The 25,300-nt window shown below is 38.6% G+C and overlaps 1 protein-coding gene and 1 long non-coding RNA gene across 6 annotated transcripts in view; one reads left to right on the forward strand and one right to left on the reverse strand.

Annotated features, from left to right (window-relative positions):
• The window catches only part of LOC139152510 (trans-aconitate 2-methyltransferase-like), a 62,686-nt gene that overhangs the window by 19,869 nt on the left and 17,517 nt on the right, over positions 1 to 25,300 (reverse strand). For both annotated transcript variants that reach the window (XM_070725706.1, XM_070725699.1), the window contains exon 2: positions 23,889 to 24,081. In XM_070725706.1, coding sequence (XP_070581807.1) covers positions 23,889 to 24,072 — 184 coding nt within the window. In that variant the 5' untranslated portion in view covers positions 24,073 to 24,081. The remainder of the gene's footprint in view (positions 1 to 23,888; positions 24,082 to 25,300) is intronic.
• Positions 39 to 13,526, forward strand: LOC139152508 (uncharacterized). Of its 4 annotated transcripts, none has more exons than XR_011556642.1 (4): positions 54 to 488; positions 1,193 to 1,270; positions 6,993 to 7,106; positions 11,388 to 13,526. It is a non-coding gene; the product is annotated as an uncharacterized lncRNA (long non-coding RNA). The 4 variants fall into 4 exon arrangements; XR_011556643.1 differs by having other exon boundaries at positions 61 to 488; positions 6,999 to 7,106; XR_011556640.1 differs by lacking the exon at positions 1,193 to 1,270 and having other exon boundaries at positions 39 to 488; positions 6,999 to 7,106.

Consider the following 25,300-nt stretch of genomic DNA (forward strand, 5'->3'; position numbering starts at 1 on the left):
TTTCGTGAATATTTGAAAACCTAAGGAGCCGTAAGCCATATTGGTCAAAGGTCAATCAGAAGACCCAGTGTGGTGTTGGCGTGGCGTCGCGTACACGTACCGCCAACAATGATCAAAATCTCCAGTCGTTCATCTTTTAGCGTTTACTGACATGTCCCGCCCGTGTTTAGGAATGTCTACAGTCTACCTTGAAATCCTGGACCATCTCGACGACTACGCTGTACGTTTTAATCTAGTACAACTGGAGAGTCCAATCGTGTCGATGTCATGAACTTAGTTACGTTTAGAGCTACTACCAGTTCTAAGCTCAACGGTTCGACAAGCAGCAAGTTTATTCTCCGTTCAATCGGGACGAAACTCGACAACCCATTTTAGCAATTTGGACGGAAGAGGGCAACTCTTTTCGCACAAGCGAAAGGTCGACCCCTCGATCGCTGCTGAGTCCTGCTTCAGCTGGACGGAGGTCGTGTACAGTATACCAGGTACAGGTATGTATTAACTTGTCCTCTTTGTCTTATTTATTCTTAACCAGCCATATGTAACCAGCCCAAGTGTCTTTTCGTACATACGTCTACTCCTTCTCGTATAAACGTGTTCAGCAATGTCTTTATCTTGCAAAAATGTCTAACGTTTGTGTTGTTTAAATCATCGATATTGCTGATAAAATTTCAATAAACAATGAACATCTAATTCCCAGGCAACTTCATGCTAATGTAACCTTTTCGTGGCGAGGGACTGTACAGAAATTACGGGGGGGGGGGGTGTTAGGGTTCTGGTGTTGGTGTTTCGAAAATATAGAATAATCACCCTTCAAAAGTGTTTTCAAGAAAAAGATTGCCCCCAACTTTCATTTGTCTTTTGTGTCACAGTCTTATTTGATGTTTTATTAATAACTGACGTAAAATTTCTTATTTGACCTTTGACCTTTCAAAGAATACCCTAAACCTTTAGAAACATGTAATCACTTGGGTGAAAGTCCAATAGCATATTTGTTGTTCACATCTGCTTTCAAACGCTATTCTCACCATCCGGTACTATTCGAAAAACCAAATTTCGTGCACCAACATTCATGATTCACTAGTAACCAGCTCAGTCTAATTTAAGTACATTAATATCAATAATCAAGCGTCTATAAATACACAGATGTGGCTAGTTCTGTATTGAAAAATAAGATTTAATGGTTTCCTCATAGATACAATGTGAAGTGAATCACCGTCCCTCCACCCACCGGTCTGGAAACAGCTCCTGTTTGCTCCGAGCCGCGTTGCTGGTAAATATATCAATTACAAAAAATCTCTGAATCTCTGACACCTTAAATGTGACAAGTACGTGAATTTGCATTAAAAATATGCTAATTTTATCCAAAATGACCAGAATGCATGGCGATATTCACTACAGCGATTTTGCTGGATAAACTTGTCGAGACCAAAATATTTTGTAACATAAACATTTTGATATTGAGGTGGGAGCCTCAAGGTTCTTTCACATTTTTATACATAAAAATTCATTTCTTTTCAAAGCTGTCGCGTACTCTTTTGGCCTCCAAAATAGAGCTTGCAAGGAATGATGCTAGACAACTGTATGCGACAGTATCCCTTAGTTACACAGCGGAGCTATATCGGCTGCTAGGTTTGAGTAATGTTAGAATGAAAATCGATTCTAGAAAATAAACTTTTAGGAAGACTTACACCTCGCAATTCCCATTTTCAAAATAGGTAATATTACTAAGGACATAGAACATACAATGTCTAAGTTGAAAACATTCAGCGCTCTGCATTATACATTAGACTACTCTGTGCACTTTATGTGAAGATTTCAGTGCAGGTATGCACAGTATCCTCAGTGTTTGCATGTTTGGGCAAATATTTAATCACAGCACAATCTTTACCTTGTGCAAAATTGCACATACACCAAAATTACTGTATTTTCACAAACTTACTTCAGCTCTAAAGGATGTTGGCTTTTACTGCAGTAGGAAACCATACATTTGTGAAACATATGATGAGTAAAATCAAATTTTAACAGTCATTTTGATTTTGGTAATATTCCTAAGGAACAGAACATGCAACGTCACAGGTGAAAACATTCACCTCTGTCAGTGTTCAATCTGGGATGTCAAAACAGGGGGTCACTGTAAACCCCTACTCCTGTCCCAAGGGGACCATTTTAGAAATTCGGGGGACATCAACACACATGTAAAACCCTTGAATCTTCTGTGGAAATTACTATATTCTGTCAACGTGGGATTTAAAGGGACATAAGCTGTAACTTGTTGCAAGTTTTTCAGTGTTCTGCTTCTGTATATCAACTACTGTGTCTGATCCTAAAAAGTTTGTCATGCTGAAATTTCAAGTATTCTTTTTGTCAACACAGCTTGTATGTGTGTAGTGATCATTGTTTATTGTTTACAAATGAATTCTAGTCCAGGCTTGAATGCAATTTTCAACAATACCGTAATTTCGTAGATTATACTCATTTAGGTTGTGTTGACATGCTAAATACTTGGCATTAAATTACGAATTAGAGATTCAATGCAGAAAGTGTAGGAAAACCACAAAACAAAAGTTCTGAAAAAATAGCCAAAAGATACAGCTTATGGAGCTTTAACCCTTTTCCTGCCAAGTCCATATTTCACCACCAGGTCAAGATGGTTAAAATTAATGAAACACAACGTATTCCATATGGTGTATTTTAACATAATACTGTACATTTTAAGGCTGTTGAAAACATAATACTGTAAAGTTGATTTTTTTTTGACAAAAGATGCCATAACATACCAAGCCAAGTGGGTGGAAAATACGTCATGTTTTGGCTCAATACCGCTTTTTACTGACTTGGCTGATGGGGAAGGAATACAGTTATTACTGTCTGGCAGGAAAAGGGTTAAATAAGTATATATCAACTCTTAAACATACTGTTAACTTGTATGTATTTGGAAATTAATGATCATTGGTTCTGACCTAAGGGTTTTACATAGCGCTGTTTCTCTGGAAAATCAGATATGTCCGACCTAAAATATTGCTGTTCAAAACGATCATAGCTGGCCCTACATGGATGCTTGCCTTGTAGTGTTCAACCTTTGTATGGGTGGTAGACATTGCAGACGCTTCAATTTGAGGGCATGCCCCATCACCTTTGTCTAAAACAGGGGTGCATCAACTACTGGCATTAAAAATCCAAGTCGCAACTAGCCTATCGCCATTATGCACAGTCTATTTTGTCTTGTTTACATTCATTAGCCATGTCACATGCACACAGCTCTACACTACATCAGTCCTTTCTACCCAGCTTCTTACACACCACCTTATACACTCTCACAAACTTATTTCAACTTGAAAGTTAACCCTTTTCCTGCCAGACAGTATTAAAGGGAAACCTAAGTCCAGCGACTTTGACAGTTTATCCCTTCCAAAATCACCCTTGAGTAAAATGCAGCTCAAATTTGCAACATAATTGCACGCGCTGACGACTACGGCACGACGAAAAGAGAACTTGAAGTAGACGACATTTATGGAAATGAGCCCGGAATTCCATGGGCGCGAAAGGGCTCATGGGAGAAGCGTGCGTGACGTCATCGGCGATACAGACGATTGTAGCTTGCAGCTGGAGGAGTACTGTGAACAGTTTAGCGCGTTCGTAAGACGACTATGGAGAGTTCGGACAGCGATATTTCTGACATCGAGTATTACTTTTCCCTGACTGAAATCAAACCATACTAATTTGAACCTGTCCAAGATATGTAATAATTAGAAAGCATCTCAAAACATCATTCATATCTTGGTTGCTTGCGTTTTGTGTATGATTCAGCGGAGGGAGTCACTGTGCTTGTACAGACCCCGAACTGGATTGGAGAGACTGAGTGACCCTCCGGGGTGACCCTGCGATCCTTCAACGCTACGTTTCTAAAACAGAGTTTTCTGTATCAATCGCTTAAAATAAATTTTTGGTTCGTGAATGATACGGAATGATTGACTGATTGTATGTGTTACCGTGTAAGTCGAGTTTGGCCAGATCTTTGAGGTAACCGTTGCGAAATCTCTGATATGTATCAGAAAATATTTATTCGCGATTTGACAAATCTATATAGACTATAGTGTCGTCTGTTTTTCGAAGCTGGTGTCGAACTTAGGAAGTCGGACTTACTCAGATCTACAAAGTGATGAAATCGCCGATATAATGAATATTTGCCCGCTATTTAAAATTCCTTATTGTTGTAAGGAATATGTTTCATACAAGACCAGCCCAAACTCCCGATGATTTCCGATATGTCCTCTGTTCAAGTCCCGATCGCCAAGTAAAAATGTTTACATGCATGTAAAGAATGTAGGCCCTAATTTGTGCAAGGGCCTCCCGAGTCCCGATGATATCCAATCGGCCCTCTCGACGAAGTCCCGTGTGGACATTTAATGAAAAAAAATGCTTTACATGTAAAAAATGTATTTCGTGCATTAATAAATCTAATAATGTAAAACATACAGTATTCTTGACTTCCGGCCATGGATGCTATTTTTGAACTAAGAGTCGGACAGAGGTATTCGGGTGGTCAGATCTGTTAGGTGGTGAAATCTCTGATATACATCGGATATTTACCTACGATTTGACAAAGTATCGTCTAGTATCAGAGTTAAAGTCCTAAGTCGCCGATATTTAACGGATAAATATCCGTGATTTCGTAGACCCGGCATGCCAACACCACACAGTGCAAGTAAATCTAGATCGTCTGGTATCGATATTAGCCAAGGAGTTCTGGCGCAATTGATATTTATCGGGTAAATATAATATCGGCGATTTCTCACACCCGGCGCGCCGAGACACAGTAGGCAAAAAGTCATTCCAATATCTTGTAATATCAATATTACAAGGTATAGTCCCGAAATTGCCTATATTTATTGGTTATATATCGGAGATGTGGCAGACCCGGCATGTCAAGATAAGAGACGCTTTGTGTCGTTTCGTCTTCGGATTTTAGAGTCCCGAAATCGCCAATATTAACATTTATCTGGTTAAAACCGGCGATACTGACTCAGCATGTCAAGATACGAACCGCATTGTGTAGTATCGTCTTGTATCGGTATCAGAATCCCGAAATCCCTTATAAAACAATCATCCTGAAAGAATTAGAACATAACGTTGTATTATTGAATGTTCTTTTAGCACGACCAAACATTTTCATTACCTGAACTAGTAACGTTACTAGTTCAGGTAATGAAAATGTTTGGTCGTGCTAAAAGAACATTCAATAATACTATGTATTACCGACCTGAAGAACATGATAAGGGATATAATGTTGTATCTTTTACAGATTTTTAAACTCGCCCGACTTTCTTTAGCCACTGTCTTCGAAAAAGCTGTTCTGTGGGAAGACGGTAAAAGCTGACTCCGTTTGTTCTTCCTTGAGTGATTTTTGCACTCAACTGAACAACAGTTAACTATTTTTTATGCTACTGAGCATTAAAGAGTCGTAACGTGCAGAACTGCACTCCTGCAGTCATAGACTCCAATGCTTTTGTAGGCTGTCACACACGTTCGTGTATCGCCGATGACGTCACGCACGCTCCTCCCATGAGCCCTTTCGCGCCCATGGGATTCCGAGCTCATTTCCATAAATGTCGTCTACTTCAATGTCTCTTTTCGTCGCTCCGTAGTCGTCGGCGCGTGCAACTATGTTGCAAATTTGAGCTGCATTTTATTCAAGGGTGATTTTGGAAGGGATAAACGGTCAATGTCGCTGGACTTAGGTTTCCCTTTAAGACTATTACTTCCCAATCAGCCAAGTCAGTAAAACGCGGTATTGAGCCCAAACATGGCGTTTTTTTTTTCACCTGCTTGGCTTGGCCTGTTATAGCATCTTTAGTCCAAAAAAATCAAGCTTACAATATTTATGTTTTCTACAGCCTTCAAATGTACAATATTATGTTAAAATACACCATATGGAATATGTTGTGTTTCATTAATTTTAACCATCTTGACCTGATGGTGAAATATGGACTTGGCAGGAAAAGGGTTAGCGCATAAAATAATGCTTAAAGATACTGCTATTGGGGCTTTAAAAGGCCGTGAGCTGCAACACTGTGAAATTTGTCCAACCTCAAAGTACCTTCAATTTCTTCAGATATTCATTGCAATCTACAAATTGAACGATATATAGTCATTAACTGTGCCTCAACAGCATTTGGTTGTGGCAGAATAGACAAGAAATTGAGCACATCTTTGTTAATTTTAAATTTCCCGCAATTTTCAAAATCTTGCCATAATTAATAGGTGAAAACAAGAATTTTTCCTCTAAGTGGAGTGAATCCCTTTCCCTTCCTTTCAGTGGGTTGCACCATGTTGTATTTGTAAAGATTTAAATGTGTACATCCACCATTTACGCTGTTTATCATGTAGTTGCATGTAGGCAGCCATATTTGGGTGTGGCACCCATTTATTATTTGTCTTACAAGAATCTCCTCATGCAGTCCAACTCTGTGGATAATTATTCTAGAGTAAACATCTCTGAGTTGTAGAAATTTGCTATGAACTGATTTTAATCTAAATATAAAAATCATAAAAATAATGTCAAAAGTTGCAACTCATCTGCCTTAAAGTAAACATGAGAATAATTCTGATCTTACCTAAACATGGTATGTCATTTTATTTTGCATCACTTCATTAATGATTTCTAACTTTCTAAATTAATGCAATTTCTGTATCAAATGAAATATGGTCTTATTTTCAACATGAACATTTTGTATTATTGTATAACCATGGATGTAAAAAGAGTCAATCTTTCATCCATGCTTAGTGCAGTGGGAATCCGATGATGTCAAGCCTTTGTAGGCCATGGGAATGCTATTGTCTGATTCAAATGTGAATACCAATTGATATTCAGATTAATATGATTATTCATTGTCATTATTGTCACATGAAATATGATGATTCATCATCTGTGTTTCAGATATTTTGATTTTTCACAGTAAGATTTTTAACTCTTTTATTTATATCCTTGCAAGTTGCAGGCCCCTTGGAGATGTTTATTAGGCACTGAAAAAGTAGGGAAAGGGTAGTGTCTCAAGGAAAGACAGAGTTACACAAAAAGGCATGCCAACAACAGGAGAATAAGAGAGGTATGTACTACAAAGTCTGCACTGATAATTTTTTAGTCTAAACCAGTGAACTTTGAAGGACAAGGTAACCAAAGCACCAGTGTTGGTGAATTATAGTACATGTACATGGTAGAACCATCATGACACAAGTAAAATCAATTTTACTTAGTTCAGCTTTGATATTTGGTTATACATTTGCAGAGCACCTAACAGCTTTAAGCGACAAAATCTGCCTTTTTAGCTCCGCTGTCAGAGACGCGGAGCTTATCCGATAGACTGATTGTCTGTCGTCGTCCGTCCGTCAACAATGGTCTTCTTCTCTGAAACCGCAAGTCAGATTTCTTTGAAATTTGGTATGGAGGTTCATAGGAGTGACCTCACTCAAGTTTGTTCAAATTGTGGTGAAATTTGCATAATTGTATTTTTGGGGCAATTTTTTCCTGTTTTTGGTCAAGAAATCTTCTTCTCTGAAACTTCAAGTCAGATTAATTTGAAACTTGGTATAGAGGTTCCTGGAGGTAACCCCAGTCAAGGTTGTTCAAATTGTGGTGAAATTTCCATAATTGTATTTTTGGGGCAATTTTTCCTGTTTTTGGTAAAAAAGTCATCTTCTCTGAAACCGATCGTCGGATTGCTTTGAAATTTGATGTGCAGTTTACTTAGGGTAACTTAGCTTTGCAATTTGTTATACAGGTTCCTACCGATGAACTTAATGGTATTTATTGAAATTATGATGAAATCTGCAATTTTGTTATTTATGGGTAATTTTTGCCATTTTTGGTCGAAAAATGTATTTCTCAAAAAGTACTGGTCTGATAGCTTTGAAATTCGATATGCAGGTTCCTACAGAATAACTAAATTTGATATTTTGACATTATGATGAAATCTGCAATTTTGTATATTTTGGGGCAATTTTTGCTATTTCTGTTAAAAAAATTTGTTTCTCAAAACTGCAAGTGGATAGCTTTGATATTTGGTATACAGGTTCCAAGGGATTATTGTAATATGTGATATACTAAAATTATGGTGAAATCTGCAATTTTTATTTTAGGGGACAATCATTGCCATTTTTGGTCAGAAAATTTTATTCTCTAAAAACTACTCGTCAGATAGCTTTAGTGGACGTGTTCTTTGGAATGATCCGATGTAAAAATTCAAATTATGATGAAATCTTCAATTGTATATTTTTGCAGATATTTTAGCCTCTTTTTTCTGGCCATTGAATGAGCTATCAAAGATTTCCACCTTCTTCACCAACATGTGTCAAAAATAGTTATTCTCTACATAAACACAGCGGAGCTATATCGGCCGCTAGGTCGCTTGTTAACCTTCCCTTGAAGATACAGATGTAATCGATAGTTATGCAGCTTATTCAATGTCAAATTTTGAGATCACAATGAAATGTGTAAACCCTGCAAATTATTTTAGAGAAACATACAGATAAAGTATCACCCAAAGCTTCGCTTTTTTAGCCTCATTATCGTTTCCGTATCGTTTCCGCATCGCCCAACCCCAAATCCAACATCGCTCACTCGGTTGTTTGGTATCGTTTCCGTATCGTTTCACTAGCGCATCGCCTCATTCACGGAACTCAAAGACATCGGATATGAGATATCGGGCATGAAAAGTCGATGTCATTTCGTCAAAAGTCATCGAAAATTGAGAATATAGACAAGATTTTATCTAGTTGAAGGTAAATGATCGGTTAATAATCATGAATTTGAACGTCTTGGACGATGTGGGTACGTGATTTAGAGTGATTGGCGCGGCGTGACATATGTAGGCCAACTCAGATTTATACCGTATGCGCATGGTGCGATAGTTTGCCTAAAATTAATTTTATTTGTGATGGATAATTGGTTGCGGAGTGTAACTCTATAGTATGAATTGCGTAGCAATTATTGAAACACTTGGAAGTTCCCGCTATCAGAGTGTTATCAATGTGTTGTGACTAAAGGTCACGGACTTCCTCTACATCATAATTTATTCACGTCAATCGGGTTTAAAGGTCACTGTGTAAAGCGTTAGGAGAATTCATGGCGGCATCACTATATGTGTTAACCTAGTATATGATACACTGCAGTTATTATTTTAGCAATTGTCCTTACTTTGTACGGCCAGTTTTTCTTGTGCGCTTTCAAGGACGTACATGTATTTAAGCTTAAAAATACTAATTTCAGTCATTTAAAATGGTAATCCGCACACAGTACCACACATTTCTGGGTTTCTAGTCAGTGGAAAAGTTGTCCCACGTCACTTTTTTGACACTTGTCTCATCGGGCAACCCGTACTGGTGTTTCAGTTGCAGTTGTCCAAACGCGACTTTCACTTGCAACCGTTAATGTCTGTCCCTGGTAGAGTGCTATCTTGTTACAAAAATGTTCGCAAATAAAACGGTATACAAACTTCATATCAAATAAAAGCAATTCGTAAAAGAAGCGCATTATAATCACAATATGTTTCAACTTTGTTCCCATTTTTGTGTGTTGAAGCAACATTTCATGAATGGATAATGTTGGACATATGGGGTTGGACACATGTATTTGATCTTTCATTTTGTATACCTTTACTCTCAAAAACATGGGCAATGCCAGGCGGCGAAATTTCCGAAGGCGGCAACTTTGCTGTGGCATTTTTGAGTGAATAATATGCCGTGGCCAATTGGGACCATGAAATGACTTGATACGATGCAGTGGCGATGTTTAGGCTGATACGATGCGGAAGCAATGCAAGGCTGATACAGAGGCGGTAATGAAACGATATAGAAAATAAACAAACTGAGGCGACAGCAATGTCGGAAACGATACAGAGGCGATCTGAGGCGAAGTTTTATGCCATACTTTATCTGTAGTGTTGAAACAACTAAAGGGGCTCTTAGATTGAGTTCAAAACACAAATGTACATAACATAACATACAATAATAGCATAGTCAAACTCAGGATGAGCTTTTAACACTTTTAACAGCTTTTAACTGGCCAAAATATTGTTGAAGGAATCCATGAAGTGTATTTTATGAACCTTGCCAGGGAACACAACTTTGAAACAATATCACAAGACACACTCATGTCCAAGAGTTTGTTGCAAATTTAATATTGAAAGATGAAACAAGCTTATGCTCTGATAACATGTTCCAGATTACACGATGTGCTAAAAAACCATAGTTTTATCTTTTATTAACATTATACGAAACTGTTTTTGGAACAACCAACTGTGTGCAAGAAAACTCTTGCCTTATTTCACAAAATGTAACTTAATATACATTTTTTCATAAAAACATTTTGCATAGTCAAAACAGCTTCAGTGTTGCACCCGCTGGGAACAAGGATATAGTTTTGAACTAGTATTTACTTAGTGGCTGAACTGACAGTTATTGAACAGTATTCAACAACAGCCAGTCCATGCTTCAAGTATCTCTATTATACTTCAAACTTTTCTGTATGGCTGTCTATATAATTTCTTGAAAATTATATAAAATGTATATAACACGATTGGAACTAATTTGGGATAATTGGATTTTCATATTTTTCAAATTTCTCAAATATGTTAGGTGCCCTATAGTTGAATGTTGCAATATTACCAAATACTCATAAAAACAAGTGCATAACATAAAAAGAAAAGTAGATGAGGTTACATTTGTAGATGAAATCGACATTACTTCATCCAATTATCCCAAATTAGTTCCCATTGTGTTATATGTACTCTAAATAATGCATGATATTGAAAAATCATTTGAAATGGTTATTGACAATGAGTCTCCTTCAAAGCATTTTTTCAAAATTTTATTTTTAGTAGTCTACAGTTTTCTCTACACATGTGAGCTATGCCTGGCTTGACTAGGGAATCTCTGTTGGTACAAATCAGAATGAATCAGAATCATGGGATATTTGTAGTATGGGTTGGGGTCTTTGCATAGTTAGCACTATTAGATATACAGAGTCAACAATTTTGTCACAATAATTGTACAAATGTACTAATGGGTTCAAATAAAATTTAACAAAGCAAGACTTACTTTAGTTGAGGGTTATGTAAATTGACAGTTCCATTCTGATGTGCTCAAAGGTCTTTGGACAAGGATGCCAATGTTAAAATGATACATGAATTTCCCTTTGTTCCTAAGCATAGGTGGAATGGAAGGCAACATAATATGTTCAAATCAGTAATAAGTCATGATACCAGAGTTGATCTTAAAATATCAAATGTACCATATTGTTAGTTATGGCAGTGACTGTAAGTATTATGCCATCATTTATCTCACTCTTTGCATTATTTTAAATAACCATCATTTATCATTTCTACCTACAGATTTTAAAGAGGAGAAGTGCAGTGATCAATGCAGATGAGAAGGGTTTCTGGAATGATGTAACTGCAGACCTGATGTCTGATGAGGAGGTCCCACCAGATGGAAGGATAATTGCCTCCAGGCCTTCTTGGCGATCTGACAAACTAAACGTTTTGATAGGATAGACACACTCAATCAGCGAATGCTTAATGACTCTAATTCAAGACACTACATACTGCAGAGGAAGTATGGCAGAGCCAGTGAGAGACCACCTGATAAAAACAGTTCAGTGACAATTGTGTGAGACAGAACAGTGATGCATAGCTTTTCTGAGTAATTATCCATCATCCCTCTGTTGGTCAACAACTGATTTGTTCTCAATTTTAATTGCTTTACTTGAAAAGTAGTACACAGAGCTGGTGTTGTAAGTTCAGTGAAATATAAAGTCATTAGCTGGCACAGGTCAGTTACACCAAGAAAAGTTTAGTATAACCAAGGCATAACTTACAAATACTTCACAAGTACATCTTTGAAGTACTGCTGAAATTTGTCACTTTGACGTATCTGGATTTGTGCCCTCAAGAATTTATCAAGGTGCAGTTACAGTGTTTAAACATGCTGAAACAAATGTGAGCCACACCGTGTTACTGATGGTATTTTTCTATTTCTTGTCCAAAAATTTCTCTGAAATTGCTTGTCAGATTGCTTTGAAATTTTAAATGCAGGTCTCTTAGGATAATATAATTGAAGCAGTAATCAGTTTGTCCTGAGATATGCAATATTGTGTTTTTCAGAGCAATTTTTCCTACTTTTTTAGATTTTGATGAACTGAACAAAAGCTACAATTTAACAGTGCACATACATGTATGTGATAAGTAAGAGTTAATTAAACATACACTACAAAAAAATTCACCCCTGAGACAGTTCCTGCACAGGCCCTGATACAAACTGTGTTACAGGTCTGTGTCAGCAAATACAGAAGGAGTTCTATCAGGGGCTGATGCACATGTCTGTATCAAGTACTGTAAACACATGGCTGTATTTCTACCAATTACAGCACCTGTACACAGTGCTGTGAACACTGATCTCTAACAGGGTCTGAAATTTTTCAGTGTTCAAACAATAACATTTCTTTCTGCTTCAATCATCAAAATTTGCCAATTTTTACAACAAATTTACACCCTGAAATCCATCCAAATTTTCAGGCCCTGTAGCTGACACACCACTGTACGCACACCGGTGGTTCAGTGCTGCAATTATAGGTCTTGATACAGTCAGAATTTACAGCACTGTATACAATCCTGTACCACCATGAATCAGAATTTACACAACCCTAAAATTTGACAGGTTTTTACTGGTCTTGCAAAAAAGGTTATTTCTCTGGGCCTGTTACAGGTAATGATTATCCTCTGTTACAGGCATGTGTCTGCCTTTTCTTGCTGTGTAGATAGCTTGAGTGCTTCATATTCAATCAAGAAACTCTTGAAATGATTTTTTATTCCTATATTTTAAGGTACACATAGTTGATCTTGTAATATGGTGAATTACACAGTCATTAGCTGACACATCTCAATTGACACAAACTTACTGTACAAAACTTAGGAATACTACACATGTATATCTTTTAACGTATGCCAAAATTTACAGCATACTGTAAAGAGCATTAATTTTCACCAGGATTTAATTTCACTATTTTGCTGTTTGGGACACATGATTCACTGTGTTTTATTTTCACAGATCAGGCCGTGAAACAATGAATTCTATTATAATTTAAAATTGTCATATGGGTTTAATTGAGCTGATTTTTAGTTGCTTGTTGTATTTTGGGTTATTTTCCTGTTTTTGTTTAAAATAATTTCTCTGAAGCAGGTCAACAGATTGCTTCAAAATTTTGTATACAGGTCAATAGGGATGATAATGGTAAGATATCAAATTGTTCTGATGAACCATATTTCTCCCTGTTAGGCTCAGGCATATTTAAAAGTGACTGCATTAATTGATATTAGAGTTATCAAGGCTATGGAAATTCTTTTTTTACAGTATTGAAGATAACTTTGAATGTGTCTCAGGAAAATTGTGCTGAATGTTTTTTGTCTGTATTTTTATTTATTTTACTAACATTTACACATTCGTTTGGAATAAAGAAGAATCATTTACAGTGATCTTGGATTTGTGTATCTAAATTGCAGTATAGTTTTCAGATGCAATCTGTACTCTATTTTGCTGTAGAAAGCATCATTACATTGGTGTCTTCACTTGTAAAAAGAATACTCATTGCGTATACACACACACACACACACACACACACACATATATATATATATATATATATATATATATATATATATATATATATATATATATATATATATATATATATATATATATAGTGTATGTGATGCCTGTATGAGTAGAAATACATGAGTCAAAAGCTACAAAGCATTACTGTTATTTGAGGACCCACCCCCACACCCCAGGTCCCCCGAAGCCAGTGTTGGATAATTATGTAAAAATTGGTGAATAATAAGTATGGATATATGCGGCAACTGTCCCTTCCATTATTATGTAATCAATCAAGCCAAAAGTACTGGTCCCTTGATTCTCTATAAATTAGAGAATCCAGTAGTATCCTGAAATACATATATAATGGATAACACGTGAATCCAGCAGAATCCTGCAATGGATTAAGCAAGGGATTCTGTCCGGTATCCGACAGAATCCATTGACCACCAGAATCCACTGGCATACATAATGTATATTTTAGTATTCTGGTGGATTCTTGAAGTATCCAGAACAATATACAGAAGAATCCTCAATGGATTTCTCACTTTTGGCACAGTGTACCGGTTAGATAAGTAGCTCCTAATTGACTAATCTGTTGACACCAGTTAGTGTTTGACAAGCCTGCAGCTACTGTTCCAGGCCCTGGGACGGCTAACCAACCAGATCAACACAAACCAAACCCATGGTAAAATAGTGAAGTAAACAAAATTGTCACAGATCATGAGTTTGGTTCTATTACCCTCTCACCGTCCCCTCTAAAGATGCCCAAATTAACGCAATTCAACTATAGACAGTAGAGGGAGCCCACTCTACTGTTTATGATAACAAATCGCGGTTTAGTAGTTGTTAGAACATCTATCATGTGATAAAGATTTCAGGAGCCATCGACGTCGTGGCCATTTCATAGCTAGTTTCGTTTGTCGGACCACGCGGATGTTCACTTTCCTGTCTCAAGGCTGAAATTTATGCATGTGCGTCAATGGACAAACGTATTCACTTTATTGCCAAATTGGGCGTTAAAAACCCAGCGTACTCAGTTTGTACTGACCCAATATTACTGTTGAACGCTACATGATTGTATCACAAAATACGATTGAAATTCAAAATCGTCGAAGTAAATAAGAAAATAACGCCACCGATATAAAATAGAAAGGTCAATCAAGTGCATGGCGGTAGAAGAGACTGCTTCAAAGGATGGTCACCCATTAATTAGAGTATTATTTTGAGGTCCCGACATCGACTAATTCTTCATCAGGTATTTCTATGCCGTAAATCACAAATTAAAACATATTGAATATGGGAATCATGTAAAAAATCAACAAGGTCGCAGTTACAAGCTACCTGTGAAAGGTCGCGATCGACTACTATCGATGGAGGAAGCGTGTCGCCCTTGAACAGAAATAATTATATTACTTTTGTGAAAGGCATGTAAAAAATTAAGAGAAAATAGCTTCAGGTCATAAGGACCTGCACCAAGCCAAAGCTTCAGGTCCTTACAGAAAACTGCCGGTCCTCAATAAATGCAGTTGTTAACGACCATTAAAGTCAACTTCTCCCCGATACTATGCTTTTGAATGTTGTAATATTTAATTTTTCATATCCTTTTATCAATAGAGTCAGTAAGTATTCACTCCAAAGGACTATTTTTCACATAGATTGCAGAATAGTGTAAATGAATGATCATGAAATATTCATCTACATGATCAGGAATCTGAAAAAGATCACAGCCCTCATCTTCCTCAAGGTCATGCGCACACATTTATCAATGTTTTCCATCACCGGGGGGGGGGAGACAAACGGGACTACAGGAGAATTGACATTTTTCCTAGCCATGTCAAATCCCCTACTCTCGGACTATAAAATGATGTCAAACACCCAGGGGCCGGGGAATACAGGCTCATGCACTGGCATGGCTACATGTGGCTGATGATAGCGAGAAATTTTTTCTATCGTAACTTTCTATGGGGAATGGTGTTCTCTACATTGCTGTGTACAATAGCGCTGTTCACGGTTACACGTTTGTTCCTAAATATAGCTGTACGCGCGCGACATCGGACACACAGCTTGAAATGCGGACAAATTTTATCAATGTTGCACACATGGCCGTTTTTGCAGGTTGTACTCTGAGTCCTGAATATGCCTTTTATTATTCATTGTTACACTAGCAGTCGCCTACTAAGATTTGTTTTCGTCGATTTTGCATGCGCAATTTCAATTTCTAAAAATGCGGACAAATATTAATTTTTGCATATTAATAAGAACAGTGACGTAAAGTTATTAAAATGACTCTGAAAAGTTTGACAGACCTCGATACTGCTGAAAACCATCGACACAATCAGTTAATGATACCGTAAAATCTTAAAAGACGTAATTTTTGCGACATTTAGGCCTACAGTCCATGATGACGCTGAGTTTTGCCTGCCTGTCGTAAAACGGTATACATCGAAACAATTTGAAGCCCTACTCTCGGCCTCTGAGAGTATAGACGACAGACAGTGCAACTCGACAAAACTGTCAATGATAAGGTCGCTCTGTTTTATAAAATGCACACTTGTTATCACGATATGTCGTGGTAAGAGTCGGCCTTGTGAACTTTGGTTAAAGACCAACAAGCGAGCAAGATGTTCTAGCGGTCCACAAACAAACGCAGCGAAACTTGAACTTGACTGTCGACTGCAGGTAGTGCAATTGGGCTGTCGTGTAACATCTAGTCCTTGTTCAAAACTTGAGGTATACCTCCATGTTCAAAACCAAATATGTTTAGTCAACAGCACTGTTCTCGTAGTAGGTTTTTGTCTTAAACTCTTCTGTGAACCGTTTATGTTTTTAACGCTTCAATGAAAAATCAAAGCAAAGAAAATAGAGTCAGTTTGATAAAACGAAGGGCTGTATTATGTACATTTGTGTACATGTAAATTCCGAACACTTAAAGTGTGGAACTATTGAAGTAGTACTGGGTGTTGTTATCATATGACACAGATATGCTAACATTACCAGGGTTACACTCTCTAGACGAGTATTATTATAATATTGTGTCACATTGTTGCACCAAAATCAATCCATTCCATCATTGCTAGAATCTGCATGCACGGACGTAATTCATACTGATCTGAATGTAATCAGTTGCACCGTGCTATGCGCGTCGATCGGAGGGGTTAGACTTTTTGTAAATGTAAAAAGTCGCAAGACAAAAAATTACTATGTTGCGACATTGTCAACTCCCACCACCCCCGGTCTGGTGTACCATAGAGATCAAATTCCCCACTACCAGGACACGAAGTGCGATCAATATCCCCTGTTGCCCCGCACTCCCACGGTGGAAAACATTGATAGGTGCATGACATTCAAGTCTGAATCGCATGATTCAGAGTCAGTCATCATCTGCATCTGTTACAGGTCTTGACGGAGAAATTTTCATCATTTATTCCAAATTTCAGTCGGTCATAAGGACCGACATGTTGCCGAAAACCTTCGGCCCGACGAGAAATCTGTCAGTCTCGGACCGTCGGACCGACGTTAATTTCGCACACTGCTTATAACTGAATGCGTCATTCTAAAATCGTGAGGTTCGAGTCTTGTACAAGTAAAGAAATACGTGAACTTCAGTCAAACAGTTGAATATCGCGTTTTCTGATATGTTGAATCGAGCATTCGTCGTTCTTCGGTGGCGACTGGCCGTTGAACTACTATAATAACGATGATAGACAACCCAGCAGCACGCTGTTTGTCCGCGTGATTGAGTTTATAAACAGGAAAAAGCAGTTGGTGATTCGAAAAAAGCACTTTCGTGGTTGTTTAAGTTTTTTCAAGTTCATGGAAATAATTCTATTATTTTCTATTTTGGTTTCTTTAAATTTATTGCATAAGTGTATAATTACCTTATTCAATATCGTTTTCAAGCTATACTGACATGAATTTGTGCTGTGAAATATCGCATACTTTTCAATCGAGATTTACTTCGACCCTGGACTTCGACTCATTTCATAAGCAGTCCGCCAATGACAAATTATGTCTGCTCTATATAACTGTTCGTGATAGAGGGACAGTGGTCTGCTCTATAAGAGCGCCGGTACAATTGAAAACAAATGCTAGGTCAACATTGTGTTTACATTGTAAATCACAGCATCATTCTAATGTAATATAGCAAAACTTTACGTGCGTTACCCGTATCACGTTCCCTCTTTACCCGCATAGAATTTACATAACAATAAGCTTTTCCAAACCGGGCAGAGCAGACACCGGTGCGATATTTTGTCGCTTTAAAAGTTCGAACTATTGGCATATTATTTCTAATTTCTACTGAGAGGCATGTTGCTCGCTCAACTGTCGAAACAAAAGACGTCGCAACCATTCTCACAAAAAAGGCAGAAAACTTTTGGTGACGTACAGGAACGTAATGTTCATTGCATGCTTTAAACCGTACAGTATAAAGCGGGAACAGTTTTGATTGCCAGACTTCACTGGGCATATGCAGACATAAAAGTCATCTGACATTTCTATCGTCAGTCGCAATTAGTTCGGAGCGGATCGATTTTGAATGTCGGACTTCATATTAGGTGCAGACGAACATGTAAAGTGTTATCAGAAAAAGACGTAATTTTTGGATTTTCGAAGTAGGCCAAGTTTGATTGAGACGGGGTCAGTTTGAATGTCAGACTATACTTTGCATAGAGACCACGTCAATTCGAGAAAAAACGCAAAAAACCTGTTTTGTTACTTCGACCATAGACCTTAAAAACGGTCTATGCTTCGACGCGACGGTATTTGATAATTAAACGTGCATTAACCTAAACGCAGGCATATTTTATTACCTAGTGTAATGTCGATCGGGAATGACAATTGTTCAAAGAAAAGTTCCGAGAAAAATAAAATAAATAAATAAAATAAATCACGGAAAACTACCGATTTTTGGAGCCTTCGTTTCGGCACGTCGCCAGAGCTAATGGCTTTACCAGGCAAAAAAAATGACGATGAGTCATTACTGAGATCGGACGTGTCCTAATTCATAATATAAGCTTGCCTACGTTCCCCAGATACATCGGACTAATGTTTATTGTTCACAAGTTGTGAGAAGTAATCTAATAAATGACTAGAACCGTCAAGCACCGCAAAGCGGCTAGTTCATCCTCCAACCACAACTATCGGTATTTTCGAGGTATAGCCTAAACTTACTTGTATAATAGGGTTATCATACGAAGTTTGGAGGGTACCGACTGATGTTTCCGTATTTTGGCAAGTAGCGCAGCAACTTTATCGTGCCTTCAACAAACAGGTTTTTTGAATTGCTCTGAGCTCCGGTCAGAGGGTGGAGATTCCAAACCAAAGCAAGGTCATTCGAACGTAATGTAAAACAATCGACGAATACCCTGGCAACGTTTGCCGATAGGGTCCGAGGAGCGGTCGGCATATTTTTTCGCGTACAATCCGGGGGAGTTCAAAAGAGTTCGTGGGGGATGTCGCCCGATCGACTGTCAAATTGTATGACATCGCAACCATTTCCAAAATAAAACGACACTGAAACCCTTGGTGAGGTACGTGAACGTAATCTTTATTCACCGTGATTACGTTCAGATGCATTGAGGAAGGTGCATAAGCTTACAACGCGAAGTTTACCGAGTTTGGCCATGGTTGACCGATGTGTAAAACACAATCACTGCATCAGAAAAAGATGTTCGTTTTTTTCGGCTCCAATTAGTCCGGAGTAGGTACAATTTTGGATGTCGGACTTGAGCAGATATGCTAAATATATTCAGAAACGGACATAATAATTGGTGTTCTGCATCATAGGTTGGGATTCTGGGAACAGTTTTTGAATGTCAGACATTGTATTGACCGACATAATATACCAGAAAAAGTCGTGGTTTTTGGTAGTTTTTTCGACCCTAATTTCATTCAGAGCAGGATCGAAGAATTTTGAGTGTGGAACTTTGTTGCATGTCGACTCACATGTAAAATGTTAACAGAATTGGACGTATTTTGGGGTTTTGAGGTCGTAATATTAAGTTGGATGGAGAACAGTTGTCTCTTATCGGGTATGGATAAGCTAGACGTGAAACATACCGGTAAAACAGGTAGTTTTTGGCCGCAATGCGTTTTGAGCGGAGACACTTCCGTATGTCGAAAACTGACTTATTGGACTAGGCTTCAACCACCGTCCCTCCTGGGTGGAGGGACGGTGCTTCAACAAACATTATTGTTACGGTTTATTGTTGACAGGTGGGAGTGATCATGGGTTTTGGAGAAGCCCAACAACGTCACTATGTAAATTACGCAACGCTGTGTCATTCAAGGGGAATTATGCAAATAGGAATGCAAATGTGTCCACAATGTTTACAAAAGCTCCCCGATTTGACCGGGATAGCCACGTGCATATCTTTTGAATTTTAAAAATCGTGTATTACACGGAAACAATTACTTATTATGAATGAGCGACACAGCTCAATGATGGCCTTGATTTCAAGGCGTATTCTCTGAGAATTTCGAAAATTTGACAGAAAAATGACCAATTTAGTATTTATCTACCTTAAGACATAAGATAAACGATGGCACGCGAACTGGCTCACAATGTTCATTTTGTTAAAATCTAACACATTTCCGAGTATGTTATGATTTCAAACTTATCGTCCACTCAAAGGCTATATATTACACGGATTCAAATTTATCATAAAACAAAAAATGACCAAAATCACTCAAGGAAGGTGGGTGTACCCCTTAAAACTACTTTTGTGCCCTTATCAGTTAGGATTCCTATCCAAATTTCTACGATGTGAAAATCGCATTGCGGAGACGGCTAATGTCACAATTATTTCAAATTTCATGAAAAAAGTACGTTTCCGCCAGAAAATAAACCGTCTACCTGGCAGTTTGTGTATTCACATAAATTAGTGTGATGGCAGGTTAGCCTATGACGTCGGACTGTCAAGTACGGTTTCTTTCAGTTGCCGGGAGGTGCTAACTGATCCTCGTTAATTGGGATTAGCTGATAAACAAAGGCTTGTTCCAGATCGATTATTCTCTTTTGTTCACTCGCCAGTTCCTTTCCATGATGGGTAGACTGGGAAACTACTCAGAGATTCGTAAATGTAGCGATTTTGTCGGGTGGTAATACGTGTTTTAACAAACGACCCGGTACTTCTTTACAGTGTAAATGTTTTGCCTGTTTTAGATTAGCCAAGATACGAAGCCCTCCTACTGATTCCGGCAGTACGTATGTAGTGTTCACTCAAAGGGGTTTGTTAGCGTATCGAGCCCGATACCGTTTTCATGTGCCGATATCTGATTAATCAACTCGACAACATATCCGATAGCCAAAAATCTCCACTTACTCAAGTTTCACGTCCGTCGTTGTTTCTTTATCCGCACGTCAGTGTCTTTTGTACTGAACAATTTAATATCCTATCGCGCAGTTACCTCCATGATCATATTTTAATTTTGCAGTCAGTGTTCGCATTTTCAAAGCTTGCTCTTCTTGAACGATTGACACAGTGACAATGCCATTTCCAAAATGTGAATGAGAGATCGACCAATGCAAAATAGATGACTCGGAGCAAAGCCAGCGCGAAAAGAACTGACAACGTCCGGTGCGGCAAGCTTATGATTAGCTGACCACAAGTAAAATTGACAGTTATGGCTACTTATTAAATTTGACCGCAGTTTGGGCTGTTTCACCTTTTGTGAATTGAAATATCTTCCGATGCCGTCATTGATGCAAGCGACGATGACGATGTCACGATCCCCATCCGATTCCCCCCGACGGTTGAATCGTGTCTATCCGAGTATGAATGATACCCTGTAGCTATGGGTAACCGACCATTGCCGAACAATGCCGAAGATCAACCGAGTAACGTTCCCGGAATGGCAAGGCTTGGTTATCACGGGTAAATGAAAAAGCTGGCGTTGAAAACGTTGTTTTCGTGCAGCTTTGTCGGACTAGGTCAGGTTCGTAGGCAAGCCATAGGGTTTTGAGCAAAGGCATTTTGCGGGTTTTTTTCATAATTTGAGTCATGACGTCGCCATTGATGCAAAATTTCAACACGATCTTGTAGTAGCTTAGCCCTGCGTACGATGCTGTGTGTTCCGCTACAGCTAACCGCCCCGCTCACCACAGCGGGGCGGTTAGCTGTAGCGGAACACACAGCATCGTACGCAGGGCTAGTAGTAGCTCATCCCACAATTACGTTGTCACACGTGCCCTTGAAGAAGCAGGAATCAGCAAGTCGAAAGAAACAATTGCAAGTTCTGCAGTTTAAGACTATATCTCGGGCGACTGAATGGCTATGTCGCTTTCGGTAAAGTTAATGGCACCGACCTTGGCAAAATGCAACTATATTCTATAGGACTATCAAAACAAAATAAAGAATCGGCAGTTCCGATTGCAAATATGTCTGCATGCTCCACCTCCTATGTTTATCTGAAACCGAGTAAATGGCCATACAGGGCAATCACCTCCTCCAAAAGAGAACTACCGTAAACGCATGTCTTCATGCTTATCCGATTCATTTCCCAATCATAACGTCAACCCAAACTTTGATGAATAGTCGAAAATCTGAAACAGGGATTTGTAAAACTCCATGTTTACAAAAGACTTAACACAATTTTACAAAGTGTTGTGAATTACGAAATAAAGTTGCATTTAGAGAATTTAAATGGGTTGCTTCGGTTAGGTGTGTCGCTTTTATCTTGTTTGCTGTGCAATCAATGTGTTTTAATATTGACAGCACAAGTAGGGAGAGAAATTTGGCGTCAGTTTTTCGAAAATTTTACATCCGAACGAAAAATGCCTTTGATACGAAACAACCGGATTGCTTCGGTTTAGAGATTTGTTGCGCTCATCCTTGTTTGTTGTGTAATCAATGTGTTTTTTGTTGACAGAATTAGTAAAGAGATAAATTTTGCGTCAGTCCCTGCAGTTTGGTTTATGAGATTTTGTGCTGCGGACCAGTCTATATACCTAACTCATGCACATTTGTTGCGTACCTGGCATTTTCCCAGCATTTAAAATTGGATCTGTGGTGTGATCATCTGAAAGTTTTGTGTTTTGTACATGTGCGTGCCAACACTTGATAGCTAAGGCTAATCAGACACATATTTAATCACCTTCGACAGATCAAGCTGATGAGGCTGCATGTGTGGACAACGAACCATGTGGCCATACTGTATATTACGCTTGTCACTGATACTTGTCTTCGCATCGAAGCATAGACCCTCTAAACACCAGACTCTATGATCGAAGTAAATAATCACTCACATGATCCATGAGTGACAGCTTTTTATTTGCCCCTTTGCATCAAAGCTGAACCGCGTCACGGCATTCCTTGCATAAATGCATATGAAATTAGCTGGTTACCGGTTGCCGCCTGGTAGCGTTGTTTGCTTTTTTGCTTTTTCACATTAATCCTGTTAGTCTGAAGTGATAAGTCGACTACATTTGTGGTCATAAAGCTTTCCCCCAGATTGAGCGCTCTATATAAGACTGCGCTCGATTCCCGATAGTTTCGAAACCGACGTTTGGTATGCAGTGTAAGATTTCTTTTACAGACTGCCTGACTGACAAACATTAAATGTTGTAATTTATGAAACGTGTGTGTTTCACGGCATATAGCCGTTCCGTTGGTTGAAGAATACTCGAAACGTAGGCCTACACACTGTCCCTCCACAAACTGGCCTACATCATGGATGTAAAAAATAGACATCCATGCCTAGATAAGCTCACTCTTTTAGCGAATATAGGCTACAGTAGAAGTCAGGTCTCGCTGCCACTCTCTACATTAATGCAGCGTGGAGGTAGCATGGAGGTAGCATACCTCCATTGATAATGCAATCATGAACCATGTCCTGTAAATCCCAGTAAAAATCACACGCGCAGATACGGATACCTAGCTTATGTTACACAACTGGTATCAGTGGTAAATGACGTTATGCTAGCAAGTACTGCGGTTTTACAAAAGTTTCGGCAGAATTTTGAGGTTGTGAACGGGTTACGAGTATTTGATTCAACGTTACCGACGTGGCCCTAACCGATGTATAAGTTGGGCTTAACCATGCCGGTTAAAGGACATTTAAGCCATGTCGTATACGTCGGCCTACAAAGCGGATAAGCTGACGGTTAAGTAACGTATTGGTAAGTAAACAACCGACGGTTCTCTTCCGGTCCAGTCGGATCAGCCATTGAACCGGTGACGAACCGCTGACAAACCGTTGCTAAACCGGAAGTGTAAACGCCCGATTTCATACGGTGCTACCTATGACAGATTTGACACTATCTCTTTCTGCTATCATCTTAGTCAATTCTCCTGTTCCGCAACCGATGTCTAACACAATATCCTCATTTTCCCAATCGTCATTCCAAAGAGATAACAACTTCAGACCATGTTGATGTTGCCCCTCTCTATTCTTTGAGTACGTTACCCAGCCGTTCTCATTCATGGCGTGAGACTAGAAATAATTACATTTATGTCAGATAAAACGTTTGGTTAGCAGGCTGTGAGATAATAAAAGGATGAACGATGAACGGTGAGGCGATAGTGACCAGTTATCTGATATATATATATATATATATATATATATATATATATATATATATATATATATGTGTGTGTGTGTGTGTGTGTGTGTGTGTGTGTGTGTGTGTGTGTGTTTGTGTTTGTGTGTGTGTGTGCGTGTGTGTACATGTGTGTGTGTACATTGCGTAAATTTTTGTTTATCCACACAATGATACAACAGCACTACCAATGTCAGTTCCAAATGCACTCTGAGTTTAGTCATGATCACTGCCACGTTAAAATAAATAAAATGATCCTAAAGAGATGGTGGAGCACACAACGAATGGCTTGTAGCTTTAACATTTGCCGAGGGACGACGGTTTATGTTCGAATTGGAGCTTTAGCCCTTCAACGTATTTAATGAGAGCAGATGTTGACGTCAATAAACCTGAAAACTACTGTTATACCTAAACGTAAATTCAGCGGAATGGTATCAATCTGAGATAAGTGAGATAAAAGGTTCAAAACACAAAATATTCGACGAACGACATTAAATTTCCTTCATAACAAAAAATCCATAAATTATCTGTCGGAATCGAAGTAGGTAGTGTTAGGTAGTTAGATGTAGGTGAAGCTGCATCGCAGGACTAGCGACAATATCAACTCTCAGCTGTAACCTGAAATTCTGCAGCGCCGTGGCTGTACTATCGACAGTCGACAACAAAACAGAGTTTCCGTCAATTGACAAAGTTTGAAGGTATCTACATGCGGATTATGCATTACTGCACACATAACGGTCCGTAAGACGTAGATATCGATGACCGCCATCGAGATTGACACCAGTTGAGATCGATCCCGGTCGACGGCAATGTTGTGGCGACAAGCAAGAGGGGGTGACCTGGTTTATAGTCACGACCCCTCCCAGAATAAGAATTTATTGTCGTTGCACGTATTTCATAGTATATTCTAAATAACTCTGAATACTGTGGCTGTCTCTCCCCATCAGGACAGAGTGAGAGACATTATTGACAAATTCACGTGACCAAATCCGTATGTCTGATTGGTAAAGACGGATTTCGGTGTCAAAATTTCAACTTGATCGGATTTATGAATGAAAGTACCCTGTAAATAATTTTCGTATCTCCTTTTCGATTGGCCGTTTTACTCATTAA

Source organism: Ptychodera flava, chromosome 2, assembly GCF_041260155.1.
Source record: "Ptychodera flava strain L36383 chromosome 2, AS_Pfla_20210202, whole genome shotgun sequence".
Lineage (NCBI taxonomy): Eukaryota > Metazoa > Hemichordata > Enteropneusta > Ptychoderidae > Ptychodera > Ptychodera flava.